The sequence below is a fragment of the Macrotis lagotis genome, chromosome 3 (genome assembly GCF_037893015.1).
Source record: "Macrotis lagotis isolate mMagLag1 chromosome 3, bilby.v1.9.chrom.fasta, whole genome shotgun sequence".
Classification (NCBI taxonomy): Eukaryota; Metazoa; Chordata; class Mammalia; order Peramelemorphia; family Peramelidae; genus Macrotis; species Macrotis lagotis.
This window is the reverse complement of record NC_133660.1, coordinates 225,247,842-225,264,730: the sequence shown is the minus strand read 5'-3', so window position 1 is coordinate 225,264,730 and position 16,889 is coordinate 225,247,842. Positions and strand designations below refer to the sequence as shown.

Below are 16,889 nucleotides of genomic sequence, written 5' to 3'. Positions count from 1 at the left end.
CATAACAAGAAGAATTTTGTTCTTGGATTCATTTTGTGAGCACCAAGAACTCTAAGGCCCTATAGGAGTTTTCGGGGTGGGGAGGTTGTTTTGTTTATATCACCAAAGAGACATGACAAGTATAGCAGGGTCTCTTGAATCCCCAAAGACATGAAGTGGAGACCATAAATTTTTCCTTTTCCCCAGAGGGAGGACTTTTTGGCTTTCTCCATTATTCTTTTGAAGGCCTTGAATGGTACCCAGTGCTCAGTAGACAGTGGGTACTCTATAAATGCTTCTGACTAGTAGAACTCACCTCAGAAAAATTCAGAGATAAAAATCCATCTTTACAAATAATATTTATGGCTTATAGATCTTGAAAATGGATGTGTATTTTTCCTGCTTCCCTTCCCCCCCGCCCCCAGAAATGAAGTTGAAACCAATAAGATCTGGGGAAGATTGAGAAATAGGCACACAAAGCCAAAGTAGAAGAGCAGCCTGTTGCTCTGGGCAACCTGACTCTACAGGGAATGCCTTCTGTGGGTCACAGTGTACAAAAACATATGAGACAGACTGATATAGTCTGTATTTGAGACAGAGATTAAGTCAGGCTTGAGAGTCTTTAGTAGCCAGGCCAGCAACACACCCCTGAGATATAAGAAAATTCACATTTATTCAACACCCCCCCAAACTATTTGTGATTTGAAGCCTTAGGAGTGGACTTGTGGCAAAATAGGGACCAACAGAGAAGTTACTGATCAAGAGATTGCTATCAAGTTCCCATATCTGGGATCAGAGGCTTCAAGTGAAACTGTTAGAAGATCCCTATACGATATTATTCAATAAATAAATTCTTAATCTTGTGCAGACTTTATTCATTTGGCTTCTTTAACTTAAGCATGCAAAATAAAGGATTTGCCTTTACTTATTTTTTATTTAATTTTTTTCTTCCTTTTTTTTTTCAAAAAATTTTTTAAAAATTTTCTTAAAGCCTATTCCTTTCCCTCTCCCCCTCTAAGTATTTAAAGTCTAAAGGTAATATATTAGGGACTGGTAAGGCATTAAAAAAGAATTAGCACCTAAATCTTTTTTTAATTCTAGTAACATCTCAAATCAAATCTTCATTTAACAATGGATTTCGAAGCTGCAATATGGAATTTATATGCTATTATTCAAAAGAGTAAGATTGGTATGCTTCTTAATAGTCTTTTATTAATAAAAATGTTTTAAGCTATTAATCTGTAAGTTCAGACTTCGTTTTTAATTTTTGGATTGCTTTCTCACTTTTTAATGAATCTTGAATTTAAGCATCCCAGTTCTTTAAAGAAATAGCATGATTTTAGAGAAAAAAAAGATTGTTTTACATTTTTATATGTGATTTGATCACATTTGAACTCCAAAAGTCAAAGTAGTTGAAGAGCAAATTTTCCTGACTTCATTGAATATGACCCTATCAGTGTATTATTTTCTAGGTCCATAAGCCTTGATTCTTCCTTAGGTATATATTATGTCTCTTGATTTACTAAAACCAAGCAGTTAAGGATTTTTACTTTCTTTTGATTACTTTTTTTTAAATGCACAAGTTTTTGGAAATTTCTGTTGATGTCATCTGTGGTTCTTCAAAAGTAACATGCAGATAAAGAAAGGATGAATAAGTGAAGGAAGAAAAATGTTCAAATGAGTGGTGAAAACATTCAAGGATTGTTTTCATTTTCTCAAGACTTTTTAAAATAACGGATTATAATTCATAATTGCTCATGTGGGTATTTGTTTTAGCAGGTTATATTTCATATATTTTGTGACCTAATGATAGATTTCTTTAAAAAAACACTTATTTATATCATTTAACCCCAAAGAGAATCCTTTAAAAACCGAAAAGGCTTGGGGGGTTTCTTTTTGTATGCAGAGATGGGTGGGTGTCTGTTAAATCCTTATTATTTTTAGAGAATTTTCCTGCTGGTTTTCATTTTCTGGAAATTCCTTGTTAAATAATCCAAATCTCTAAATTCAAACACTATTTTGACTTCCTAGGCATATAAGTAATAGCATGATCTTGTGAACGTGCTAAACATAACTGAGCATCCAGAGCCTGAACTACTCCCTCCAATTCTCATTCCAAGCCATCAAGGAATCCTGCTCCTCTGCTTTAACAGCCTCAATTAATAAATTGCCTTTCTACCACAAATGGAATGTCTGTAACCCAGAACTGTCCCTGTCCACCCATCCCCACCACTCCCACCCAGCTTTCTTACTTCTGTAAGGAAAAGAGGGAGCCATTCATCTCTCTGAGTTGATCAGCAGTAGACTATATTCCTTACCATATAGGAAAAGTAAGTAGACATTTTTCTTCGAATTTCTGGCCAGAATTCTAAAAGCTCATGTTCTCAGGTAACAAGTGGCCTTGCTTTCCTACAGATACACAGAAGATTTAGCCGACAGTGTGTGAATGTCTGTGGGAGATGTATATTTGTGTTCTTTTATGTGGATTTGGGGTTTGGCTGTCATCAAAGCATATGATATGCAGTATGTAAGCTCTTGTCTTATCTTTAATCTCAGAGCTGTCTGGAGTTCAGCCTCAGGATTCAGGAGTTCATTGAACTCATTCGACAGAATAAGAGACTGGATGCTGTGAGGTATGGAATTAAGATACTTAAAAGAACCTTTCTTAATAAGACTGTGATCCTTAAATATTGTTATTGCCAGGACATGTTAAAAAAAATTCTCCCTGGCCCATTTATTGCAATAAAGTTTCTAATAATCTGTAGTCCCTTTGTGAGGCACTTACCAGTAGTGGCATAAACAGATAATTGCATTGATTGACACTGCTGCCCTTCCCTTCTTTCCTTACTTTTGTCCTATTGATATCAAGGGTAATGGAAAAGCAAAGGAAAATGATTGCTTTCCTTAATTAATGTCTCTTCTCTTATTTTCCTCCGTACCTCCCATTGTCTCATGTAAGCATCTTAAGTCCTGTGAAAGTAGAGAGAGAGTAGAGTCTCTAGAATAATGACTAGACTTTTCTTCAGATTTAGAAGGCTTTTATCCAGTGATGAGGGAAGTTTTAATGTGACCGGTATTTTAAGAACAAAAATAATAATTATAGATATAGAAGAAAAAAGATATGGGATGGCTAATTTCTTTTTAGATAGGCTTATGGTCCAGTTCCTGTCTTTCAGATGAATGGTGGGGCCATGAGCTATGCAGCCTATGCGGCCTTAATGTTCTATGTGTTAACTAGAGACTGTGTACAAAAGTGACATCCTAAGCAATTTTTTTCAAGGCATGCTAATATTGTGAATTATAATAAACTCACCCATAAAAGCAAATTGACTCATCCAATGTAACTAAAAGTCATTTAGTAAATTGGAAAAAGTACTTTACTGCCTTGAACTTGGGAGAGTTAACTTCAATTCCTAAAATGAAGTTAGTGCGTTACAAATATTAAATAATGTTTCTCAGCTTTAGTTTTTGGAGAAGATATGACCAATATCAGAGTGACATAAAAAGTTGGTATATACATTGTTCAAAAGACTATTAGTTCCATATATGTCTTTTTAGCAGTAAGTGCAGTCATTATCAGTTAATGGCACCTTGACATAGCAAGGAGTCACAGCAGTATAAATAGCAGGAGGCAGTTGTCAAGAACTGTAAAAGACAAGGAAATTGGGGGCATTTGAAACCCTAAAGGAGAAATCTCCAAAGGTGGGTGTGAGCATCTTGGGAGGGAGAGGGCAGCTATAAAGAAAAATACTAATATTAGGACCGAGGAGAAGGTGGGAGAGCTGTTCAACTGCTTGTATCTCTGCTGCTCTCCTGTGTGCTGTTTGATCTGCCCACTACATTCTTCCTCATCTAGATTGGCATTCATACCATACTGATCCTCAGTCCAGCTTTGCAAATCAGTCCCCCTGTCCTCCCTCCACTTATACCTACTGCAACCATAGCAGTCAATTAGTGAGCCAGAGTTTAAGTACCTACTATTATAGGTGGGCAGCAGTAATTCCCTACTCCTAAAATCCCCCAGAATAATAGGGCATACATACCTTAGACATTTTCTAGCCTAGAGGTCTCAACAAATAAAATAAAATACTAAGATATCTTTAATTTTTGTTTTGCTTCATCTTTATTTCTTTAAAAATGTCTATATATTTGAAAATATTACACATATTAAGATGGCAACATTTATTGAAACAAAAACATGTTTGTATACATGTAAACTATATGTGCTGAAAATTTTTTTACATCTAAGAGTACATGATCAAAGAAATTTAAAGACCACTATATAATTAGAGAATCTGATCCCTGTTTAATTAAATATCTAAACCCTCTGGCATATGAGCCCAGGGATTCCAGAGTAAAGCTTCTTAAAGTGTGCAGTTGTTATCTTTTTCCGTGGTTTACCTATTTATTTTCTTATAATTGTAAATTCACAGCAGCTTGTACTTGAAAGTAATTTTAGCAGACATCTAATCTAACCCATACCTCAACAGGGAATCCTTTATGTAACATCCAACCTTTTTTAAAGATTTCCAATAATATAGGAATTGGTACTGCCCAAAATATGCAGTTGTGATTAATATGTTTTTCCTAAACTGGAACTGAAAATGCCTTTCAATGACTCTTTGTCTATTGTTCCTAGTTCTGCCATCTTAGACTAATCAGAATAAGTCTAAGTGTGCTCATCAGTGTGGCAGTTCTTAAAAATTTTACTATAGGGGCGGCTAGGTGGTACAGTGGATAGAGCACCAGCCCTGGAGTCAGGAGTACCTGGGTTCAAATCTGGCCTCAGACACTTAATAATTACCTAGCTGTGTGGCCTTGGGCAAGCCACTTAACCCCATTTGCCTTGCCAAAAAAAAAAAAACCCTAAAAAAACCTTTTACTATAATTCTTTCTAATCACATCCTTCCGACCCCCAGCCTGATTTTCCCAAGAATAAATGCCTCCAGCACCTCATATAGTATGGTCCTCTTATCATTTATCCTCAACATTTGTCCTTGCCTTTTTCTGGGTACACAACTCTACATGTTGTCTAATCAGAGAAGAGATTAGTGGATCTAGCACCCTCTCTGTTTGTACTATGCCTGTTTTAATGTAACCCAGCATTATGTTAGTACTTTTGGTTGCATATTGCATTGGATCTGGTTAAAACTGAAATTAAAAACATACTACCTGAAGTAAAATATTTTGAATACTTCATTTTAATGTCAAATGCTAAATCATTTTAAGGCACTGATCACAGATGTCATAAGATTTTTCACTTTGGTATTGCTTTAAGATTTACAATATATTTTCCTCACAATAATCCTAACAGACAGTACACACATTTTTATTATTATTTTACAGAAGATTAAATGGCATGTATTTCCTTTAGATTTTCAGAAGTTTATTTAAAGAGATGACCCATGTTTCCCCAAATTTGCTAATTTTTGATACCCATTCGAAGAATCTAATACTTTTTTGCACAAGATGAATTTTGTTTTTGAGTTATTTCAATTATATCTGACTTTCCATGACCCATTTGGAATTTTCATGGCAAAGATGCTGGAGTAGTTTGCCATTTTCTTCTCCTCCTGCTCATTTTGCAGATGAAGAACTGAGACAAATAGGATTAAATGATTTGCCCAGGGTCACACAACTAGTGATTGTCTAAGGCTGGATTTTAACTCAAGTCCTCCTGACTCCAGGCCTAGCACCCTGTTAACTCTGCCACCTACAAAAGAAGAAAGTTGTTTTTGTACTGTGTCTACCATATTAGATTCATATTCGATAAACCTATCATTTGTGTCAAAGACAGAACTGGAGATATTTTTTTATTTTGGTTTCATGGCATAAAACAAGTTAAACTAATATAAATTAAATGCTCCAAGGAGAGCAGAAAAGCCCCAAAATCATCTTAGTCAGTAAAGATCTAATTTACCATATGGGAAGAAATGATTGCCAAACACAACACCAGCTTAGAATATAATCTGTAAAATCTAACAAAGGATAATGGATGATTATGAACAGTATCATGTTATAAAGCAGAGAAAAACAGAGGGGAAAAATCTTGACAAGATACTTAAGTAAACACAGTCATCCCAAGGGCATTCAAAAATGAATGGTGACAACAAATCATTTATTATGCTCTTACTATGTGCTAGACCATCCAAAAGCTCTCAGGATACACCTGCAAGAAAGAGAGTCCCTGTCCTCAAGTCATCGTTTAATGGGGAGCTGAAAAATCTGAGAGGATGTGCCTGTGAAGTTCTGTACAGGCCTGGTTTCATGCAAGATATAAGGCAAGTGCTCAGCCCCAAAAACTGAAGAACAGAATCCAGATATTTCTTGTTGAAAGAGATTGAGAAGAATGGCTGCAATAGAGATTGAAAGAAAAGTGGAAATGATTTGCAAAAACAATTTCTGCAAAATTTTCTTAACTAAGGATACTGTCACCATTACATTAAGACCCTAGCAACACAGTACTTGGGGTGCCTGTGAAGGAAGCAGAAATTATAGTAGACAGAAAAACCAACCAGATTGGACCTCACTCTCGTGAGTGATAGTTCTTCAAGAACTTTTGGGAGAAAATAAACAGAAGTCACACATGACTTAATGGGCTACACTCTGAATTGTTGGAACTTCCAAATTGGTGATAGCCCAGAGTCAGTTGAATATTTGAGCAAATAAAGAATGAGCTTATCCTAGAATTGAAAAAAAAGGAAGGAGAAAATGAAATTTCTTTGACTTTTACCCCACATCTGACACTTCATCTGATGGTAGTTATTCACTTAAATCCTAAAGAAGAATAAACGCTAAGGACCTTAGCCTCTCTCATGTGTTTTACTTAATAACTTTAGGTCTTAACAAGTGGAATTCAAAGTCTACTTGCTCTCATATTACCTATCACTTAGGTTTACTGATTAACCTTCTCAAACTTGGCCTAAGAGTTCCGGCTCCCCATGTAATTTATCAAGGCCAGATTTGGGGCATGAAACCTAAAAAAGACTATTAAAACATTTTTCTAGAGTAATGACCCTTGGGAAGGCCACTTACCTTTTCCTTTCTTTTTTGCTAGCATCTCAGCACCATAGAATTAATGCCCATAGTCAGGTAGATCTCCACTCAGTTTGTCGCCGTGCCTATCCATCACTTCCTCTTAGTACTTCTAGCTTCATCTCAGGTCCTGTGATTTTTCACAAGGCCTTTTCTGATCCCCTTCCTCAAAAATAATTTTGTCCTTATGTGTCATTTTACCTTCCACTCTAGTGATGCCTGATATATTAGAAGGGAAAGGGATATTTCTGCTGAGTGTTCAGATTTAAAGAGCCCATCGTTTTCTTTTGTACCCAACTGGCAAGGTGCTTTGCCCTCAAGTCAGCCTTGGTAGGGTCCTTTTTGGGCCTAGCATTGTGCCAGGTGCTAAATGATCTCAACTTATGGAGTTGCCTTTGAAACCCCTTCAAGGATGCTTTTGCTTCTATCAAATCAAATACTTTTTGTTGTTATCAGCAAGCATCAATGCCATCATTCCATTTGCACATTTTATAGGCATCCTCCAGGAAAGGACACAAATAGGGCAAATAAAACATACAGTTATATGAATGCATTGAAACTAGGTGGGAGAGGAATGCGCAGCAAAATAAAATTTGAAAATGAAAATAAAATTTTTTTAAATAACTATATGAGAGGTACAAAGAAAGCAATCCCTCTACAAGGAACTTTGTATTGAATACTTTTTCTTCACATTGGGAAAACCTGTTAGTTGAATTTAAATACTGAGGACAAGCAGTGGATGAGCACAGAGGACAAGAGAGGCTTGAAAAGGAAAGTGACATTCCTCAGGGTTATTATAAGCAGTGGACAGACTTTTTCCCCAGACTTGGCACAGAGGGGTGGATACTGTTTTAAAGTATTCAAAGTCAAAGTTGAGAGAATGGGACAGGGGCATACTTTTTTTTCCTACTTAAGATTTTTTTTCCTGTTCTACAGTAGTTAAAGCGAAATCTAAAAATCTTAGGTATCACTAGTGGGAGCCTTGGGTAATTAGTAGTAGTATAATTTATTATAACAATATAAAAGGATATTAGTACCCATTGAAATTAATATTGTGTCCATAAATAATTTGATTATATCATTCCCTTCTATAATGCCAAGCCCTTTCCCCTTAAATAATAAATATCGACTCAGAAAAAGAATATAATGCACAAGGGAATGTATTCTGTCTTTTCCAGTTTTCTACAATTTATTTCTCTCAATTTTTGGTATTCATGACCTAACTAGTCATGACCTATAGTATATTCATATAGTATATTATATTTATGACCTAACTAGTATATTAATAAGGTGCTCTGTAGGGAGAAAAAAAGTGAATTTAAGGAATTTTACTTACTTTTGAGACTAAGATCTCTTTGCCCCACAAGGCAATCATATTTCAGGCATTAACTGCACTGACCAGTGAATATGGAGGCAGAGAAATTCTTCCTATTCTTATTGTCTTTGATCTTGGGTGAGTTGTTTCCATTCTTTGCACTTCAATTTCATCCTGAAAAGTAAAGATTGGATTGTTCTAAGACCTTTAATTTAACATCTCTTCATTTCTGCTAAGTTAGGCTCCATTAGAATATTGATGAAGTAAAACAGGAAAGACCTCTTGAAGATGGCAAAACCTAAGCCAGATTTTTCATGGAGCTAGAGATGGAAGCAAAGATGAACAGAACAGTCAATCAGTAAACATTTCAATTAAACATCTACAGTGTGCCAGGCACTATAAAAAGTATTAGCTTTTAATTTAAAGGAGAGAGAGAGAATTCTTGGCTAGTCAGTGAACAATGCAAGTCCTTGCCTATTCTGAATACGAACTTTAGCAGAAGCTGAAATGGAGAGAGGGAAAGGGGGAAGATGGGATATAGATATAGAATGATCAGTGTGGGATATAGAAGTTTCAGAGTAGGAAATCAGAAAAAATTAGTGAAGTCATAGGTTTGAAATCATCAAAGAGAAGCTTGTTTTGCCTTTTGAGCAGAAGTCTAACTGAAATACCTTCTAAAGTTTCCAAGGTCTTGGGACTAAAAGAGTGCTTTAAAGGTGAAAAGGACATCTCACATAGCAGTCTGTTAGACCATCACTGAACATGCACTCTAATTCATTGTGCTCTTTCAGTGTTGCTTTGCATCAACACATTAGGTGCCAGCTTTATGGGATCCATAATACCTTTTGTCTTTAATAGTACAGTCACAATCTCATGAGGATTTGAGCTATCTTTTGGTTTTTGTTGTTGAGACATTTGGTTTGAATTCGAGGGTGAGAGGAATTAGGGCATGCTAACACTTTTAAAAATGCTCTGAGCTTCTCAAATATTGCAAAGAAAGCTTTCTATCTTTATCTGTTAAGTATTTCTCAGGGATTTACTGTAAACATCTTTTGAGGACAGTGATGTTCTTTTGCTGTGTGAATTCATTGCCTTCTAATACCTTGCTTCTTTTGCCTTCTAAAGAGAGATCTTTTTTCTTTAGTTTTTCTCTCAAGACAGTGTGAAATTTTGTTCAGGAAGAGGACTAAAAGATGAAAGAAAGAGTCTGAATAAATGTTTGTCCTTCACTTTCAAGGAAGATCATGACATCAGGGAGGTGATGCCATGACTAGCACATAAATTGGATTTGAGTGAGGAGGGGCTATGCTAAGTCACCAGTCTCACTCTTCTCCAGAGCCATCTGGGTCCAGTGGCAGATATGAATCAGGATGACTGGAGAGGGCCCTGGATGTGAGGCAGTCAGAGTTAAGTAATTTGCCCAAAGTCACACAACTAAGAGGTATTGGAAGCTGGATTCAAACTCTGGTCCTCCTGATTCCAAAACCAATGCTCCATCCACTGCACCACCAGAGGGGATTGGGAGAGGGGCAGATTCTATGTAATATAGAAAATAGTTCAGAAGCTAAGTAAGCTGTGAGTGTTAAGTGCCTGTAAACGTATATTTACATACCCATATAATACATGAATGTATGTGTGTTTATATGGAATCATATGTGTACTTTATATAAATTAATAGTTTCTATCTTTTAATTCCTAAGTTTAAAAAATTATATTCAAAGGAGAATTTTGTAAAAAAAAAAAGTTTATTTAATATCAAAGAGCTTGATCTCATTACACTCTAGGTTACTGAACAAAACAAAGCTAATAATTCTATGAGGTTCATATATATCTATACAAATACATGTACACATACATAATGCATGAAATTAAAATTGATCTTCATTAAGATTCATGTGATTATTGGGAGACTTCGAAAGAATCTGAAATCATCTAGGCCAACACCCTCATTTCCATATTATTGAAAAATGAACTAAGACCATACCAAGTTTAAGTAGCAAGGACAAAGATCCAGGTCTATAGCTTCCAAATTCAGGGTTCTTTTTTCCACACTCAGTTAAGGTTACTAGATGAAATGGTCAGGGAAGTTCACCTAGGATAATAGAGAAACATGTCACCTAGGATAATAGAGAACCATTGAAATTTCTATTCTTTATTAATTCTGTGGCTGTACAATTGAGGTCTGACATTGAACTGATTTTTGCCCATGGATTAAACATCCATATTGCTGTTGATAACACATATAAAGGGAGGCAAAGCCTAGTTCTGCCCTGTTCCCCACAAGGAATAAGAAGCCTAGTTTTAAAATATCCTAATTGAACTTTTAAGCTAGTGATGAAACAAGCAAGAGCATGGGAAGGACCAAAAAGAACAGAAAACTGAGACTGTTGTGCAAGTGCCAGTTTCTCATCATTAGTTTTAACTTAAGCTGCCCTGAAGTTGATTCTGCCTCATGCAATGCTGCTTACAGATAGTTGAATAGAAGAAGTTGTCCTTGTCCCAAGCAACCTTTCCTGAGGGTGAGGAGGAAGCTATCAAGTCTTCTGTATTGCTCTTCATCTTCTCCTTCCTTCATCTGTTTAAATCATCATTCAAAATGGCAATTTATATTGGACTACACAATCAGTGAAAAGTAGACAACTTCCATTGCCTGAACTGTAGCTATCTGGCTAGGCCTGTATACCAGTTTTCAAGTAAAATGTCGCAGTTGAAATGAGTGCCAGAATTTTGAAGAGATTTTCCCCAAACTGAGTAAATATTCATAAATCGATTATAGTAATAGCTTTTCAATTAAGAGTGGAGATATTGTGATAAAGGAATTGGTTTCATAAAAGTTTTTGAAAGGAACGATGCTGGTGAGTAAATGGGAGAGTGAGGGACATTAAAGTGTTTCAAATTGGAAGAGCAGAATTCCTAATTTGAATTTGTTATTGACACTACTTCACTGAGAAGATAAAAACATAGTACTGATGTCCCAGTTAAAAAAGCAAAGGATTATTTGAGCAGGACCATTTCAGGAAGGAATGAGAATAGGTGAACCAAATCAGGGTTGGTTTCAATCATTCTGTAGCTGAGTAAAAGGGAGATTTGAAGTGGAATGTTGAATCTGTCAATAGCATTGTCCATTTTCTAAAAAAATCTTCAAATTGAGTACTTAGCTAGGAGTTTTCATAGAAGTATCTAAACATTAAAATCTTGCTATTTCCTCAAGTGCACACTATATCAATACTTAGTTCATTTGCTTCCACAAATTGAAAGAAATTTAAAGCTAGCCCTTTTTTACCTAAGCCTTTACTTTTGACAATCCACTTATTGTATAGTACAGCCTATATTCTATATTTCTTCACTAGTCTTATTGACCTTAAAGAAATCATATTTTGGAAATGCAGTGATTCATGTAATAGTTAAGCAGCATATTCTCATTTTATATATATATGAAAATATTTTCATGGCTACATGAAAAATTACCATGTGGTTTATCATGGTCTGAGAGAGAAGAGGAAGGAGGCTTGTTAGGTTTGTTGGTCAGGTGTATAAATTTCCCAGTGCCATTATCCATGTCCAATCTCCTCTTCTGTTTTTATTAGCTTGCTTGTGTTAAGTGCCGGCAGCAGGATTCTTTCAGAATTGTGTCCATGGTACAGTAAATAGGTCAGGCATCCATTAGGAAGCAGAGAAAGAGGCTGTTTACCAAGTCGTTTCCTGTCTGAGTGGAACTGGGAGAGCTGACATTTTGTGGAAACGCAGCTGGTGTTTAAATAAGTTTGAAAGCTTTGCTTACTGCCTACTGAGAACCTCCAAAGTGACATGTTGCTTTTAGGCTACAATTGATGTTAGCTTTAAAATATATATCTTATTTAATAACAATGTTTAAATATTTGACACTTTTAAAAGCAATATGTGTGCTTGAGTGGCTCTTCACTAGTTTCCAAGGGCAGTTTTAGAAGTACAAGCTTTAAGAATTTACAGAAGTTATGTGTTCAATGTTAAAGTTGGAATACAAACAAAAAATATGTGAAAACCCAGTTGATACTGATGCCCCCCATCTCCTCTAATTCATTCGCATCTAGACATCTCCTCTTTCATTGTCTCCTCATTGTTTGGAGGGAATTCTGTATTCTCCCAGGCTATGTCAATATAGCTTAGACTCTAGAAAACCCTACCAAACTGGAAAGACTTCAAGTTTAGACTTGGCAATACCTCGTGAGTCTTATGTCTGATTATTCACCCAGCTGAATCCACAAAGACTCATTCTCAAAAGGTTGATCCCTAGGTAATGAATGGTTTGGGGCACAGCAACTCATAAAAAAAGTTTACTTAGACTATAAAGGGTCCAAAATCTGCATCATTGAAGAGTATTCATACACCAGTAAAATCACAGATCCTTGACATTCATCCATTTTTAAAAGTAAGTCTTTTTGCTGGATCATTATCCATTTCCTTTTCTCTGTAAGCATGTCATTCCCTATGATTCTATTCTGGGATCTCTTTTAATTTTTTCTCTTGGTGAATTCATTTGCTCCTGGGGTTCAATTATCTTTACCCACATGACTCTCTTAAGCTCTGTACAACCCTAGTTCTCTGAGCTCCCATATTACTAATTATCAGAATGGTTCTTTAACTGGTTTCCCTCATCAGCAACTCAGATACAACCAATCCATCTATGCATTCAGGTTCAAATCCTTGAACTCCTCCCTGACTGTAGCTAACCCTCCCCTACTCCCAACATTCATTTACAAGTTGTCAACCTCTCCATTAAGATAGTATATATAAAACACTTTGCCTGTTTTAAAGCACCATTTCAATACTGTCTGTCTCCTGCTCTCAACTCACATAATTCCTTCCCTGGCCTCATCTTTTCTTACCTAAAATATTAAAATACATCCCTGCTTCTCTTTCTTCTCTAATTCTGCTTTCACAGTAGCTGCCTAATTAGCTCTTTTTTTTTTTTTTTTTTTTTTTTTTTAGTTTTTAGTTTTTGCAAGGCAGTGGGGTTAAGTGATTTGCCCGGGATGACACAGGTATTTAATTATTATGTGTCTGAGACTGGATTTGAACTCAGGTCCTCATGGCTCCAGGGCCAGTGCTCTATCCACTACACTATCTAGCTTCCCCCCAATTAGTATTCTTAAAAACCAGGTCCAAACATGTCACTTCACTAATCATAAATTAAAGCCCCTTCAATCAGCTTCCCCTAAATACCAATTATTTCCTATTTATCTCTTTTTTGCACTTTAATACCTAGCCAGCTTAACCTACTAACTGTTCCCAAAACTGAACATTCCATCTCTGCCCCCTTTCTTTGCTTTTGAAAGACTGTGGTCTGTGTCCAGAATATACTCCCTCTTGATCTCCCCTTTTTAGAATCCTTAATTTCCTTCATGCTCAGCTCACATGCTTCTTCCAGGTGAAACCTTACCTAATCTTCACTTGTCTCACCCCCCCCCCCCTTCTCTTTTCTGTGTTACATATTTTATGCCTTTTTTCTCCAAAAAGAGTATATTTGAAGCTATTTGAAATAAAAATATAGTGCTTTGCACAAAGTAGTCATTTAATAAATAATATTTGCCCAGTTTAGCTGAACTGGACAGAGTGTCTTTGTTGATATTTCATTTTTGTTAGATTACTAGTCTGTTTTTCCCCTACCATCACCATGCTTTTACACTTTCAAAAGTATTGAATTCCTTTCCTTTCTAGTTTTCTGAGTATTGTATATAACTAGTAATGCTCTAAGATAGGACACTGATCAAATCATTTATATTCATCATTTTGCCTTGGACAACCAGTCAACATTTTACATAAAGAATTTTTAACCTATTTCTAGCAAATATGAACTTTACCAAGTTTTTGAATCCTGGATAAACTATAAAACTTCAGTTTTATATGTATGTGTGTGGAATAACTAGCTAATGTTACCTTTCCTTTGAATTTTCTTGGCAGAAATATCTTTTACATACATATATACATACATGTCTTTTTTGCCATTGCCATATCTTCCTTAATAGTGAAAAAATAGTTACATTTCTCAGTTTAAGAAACAAAAATATAGAACAAACATTGAGGGCATTTTCATTTATTGAATATATCTATGTAGAAGTCTAGCAAATTCAGCCTCAGCTTAATTTATAATTGAAGAAGTTTCTTTTAAAATATGGAAAAAGGGGGCAGCTAGGTGGCTAATGGACAGAGTACCAGCCCTAGAGTCAGGAGGACCTGAGTGCAAATCCAGCCTCAGATACATAAATAATTGCCTAGCTGTGTGACCTTGGGCAAGTCACTTAACCCCATTACCTTAAATAAATGAAAAAAATCTTTTAAAAAGAAATGGAAAAGGGGTGGCTAGGTGGCGCAGTGGATAGAGCACTGGCCTTGGAGTCAGGAGTACCTGAGTTCAAATCCAGCCTTAGACACTTAATAATTACCTAGCTGTGTGGCCTTGGGCAAGCCACTTAACCCCATTTGCCTTGCAAGAGAGAGAGAGAGAGAGATGGAAAGGTCAGTTTTTTCATTAGTTGACCACAGCTTGTTGTCTCCCCCATATATTTCATTCTTTATACTTTGCCCCTAGCACTTTGGTATGCATTTAACAAATGCTTATTAACTCATTGATCAAAGCAGAGCAGTCTAATAAGGGAAGATTCATGCTTGATGGGGTCCCTCTCCTTCTCCATTCCTGGGCCATGTTTAAACAGACATATCCTGATAAGATTTACAGGTGCATAGCATCTAACCACCTCATTTTACAGAGAGAGGAAACTTAGCTTCAGAGATAAAGTTACTTGCCCAAAGCCCTCTATGCATGAATGAGATATAGGTTTTAAAATAGATTTATTTTTTCCTAGAAAATTCATTCCCTCTTCTGTCAAGACTCATTAACATTCTGAAATAGGCAAGAAATTCTTTCTGTACCTTCTCATCCAATTCTCACCCGTTCCACTTCTCCTTAACTTTCAGGTGTTAATAACTGTTTTAGTGATCCAGCAATATGCCAGGTCTCCCTCTACAGCCAATGGACAGTTGTTGCAAACAGTTACAGACACCAGATATTTGGGGATTCAGGTTACTTGATCTTGTTAAGAACAAGCCTGACCATGTTCACATATTAGTCCCTAAGGCCTCTGGAAGAGAATAAGACCAATTAAAAGAGTCTCGGACAACCAAGTGACCTCTCTGTTTTATTAAGAAAGGAAACATTCTCTTTTCCTCCTCCCATGCCCCAAGGCCATTGATATCAGATTCTGGGTACTGAGCAGTGTTTCTTAGATTAATGCATTAAAGTAATAATGAGTAGGCATACAGGAGGCTAGCAGAGACAGCATGTCCCAGAAATAAGGGACAGCAAAGATCAGCTTTCCCAGTTACTCAAGAACTTTCTAAACTATTCTAATCTATTCAAAATACCCTTTTTGTTTAGATGATCTTTCAATATTATTGATGAAACATCCATCACCTTTCCTTTGTGTAACCAACTTCAAGATGACAAGCTTAGCCAAGTTACTCCTTGGACAGCATTTTAATCTTATATTCATTTAATCATCTACATCATATTCATAACTTTTAGACTATTAAAAAGTCTATCAAAGTATCATTAATCCAAAAATCCCCCCCCACCCCTCCAGTATAAAGTTTGGGGTAGGATTTTAATGAAATAATTTGTATTTATATAGCACTTAAAAGTTTACAAAGCATTTTTGGCCCAACAATCCAGAAAGGTGTTGTTAGTATAAGTACCTAGTTATATAGATAAGGAAATAGAGACTCAAAGAAGTTTAAAGGACTTGCATTCAACTAGTAATTTGGAATTTGGAATTTGAATCTAGGTCCATGTGACTCCACTTGCATTGTTCTACTTCCTTTTGTGAAAAATGATACTGCAACTCTTTCTAGTAAGTTTCTCTCTCCTCCCAGAATTTAGGGACCAGCCTACCTTCTTAGCCTCAGAGATAGATGAAGACCTCAGGATCCTCCTAGTTAATCATTACAAAAATTCTAAAGCAGACATCAATCCTCCTTCACCCTCAGGGTCTTTCTGTCTACTCACAGTCCTACCTCTGGAAAGACTGCTTCCCAAAATGAGAAATGATACATTATTAGACTCTTTCCTTGCACTAGCTTCCTCCTAACTAGACCATCTGACCCTCAAGGACAAGGCACTCATTTTATCCCACTATCCTTTCCTTCAACTAGACATTCATCGGCAGCCCACTGACAGACTCACTTGTTCAGTTCAACTTATCTGACATTTACATCAAATAACAGACACAGCTCTTTACAATTATTGTCAGAATATTTTCAAGTCATCTTCCTGTTTTCAGGGGTCTGTTTGAGAAGTACTCTGGTAATCTGATAGTATCTATTAACTGTCTTTATTTTCTGAAAAGTTCACCTATATCATGATCAAATCTTTATAAGTAACAGGGATGACTTTTTTTATCTTTAAAGAAAGTCCAAGGGTGGCTAGGTGGTGCAGTGCATAGAGCACCGGCCCTGGAGTCAGGAGTCCTGAGTTCAAATCTAGCCCCAGACATTTAATAATTACCTAGCTGTGGGGTTTTGGGCA

At 36.2% G+C, this 16,889-nt stretch overlaps 1 protein-coding gene across 2 annotated transcripts in view; it reads left to right on the top strand.

Moving 5' to 3' along the window:
• The window catches only part of MAEA (macrophage erythroblast attacher, E3 ubiquitin ligase), a 145,026-nt gene that overhangs the window by 90,089 nt on the left and 38,048 nt on the right, over positions 1-16,889 (top strand). For both annotated transcript variants that reach the window (XM_074229973.1, XM_074229974.1), the window contains one exon: positions 2,536-2,612. In XM_074229973.1, the coding sequence (XP_074086074.1) occupies positions 2,536-2,612 (77 nt within the window). The remainder of the gene's footprint in view (positions 1-2,535; positions 2,613-16,889) is intronic.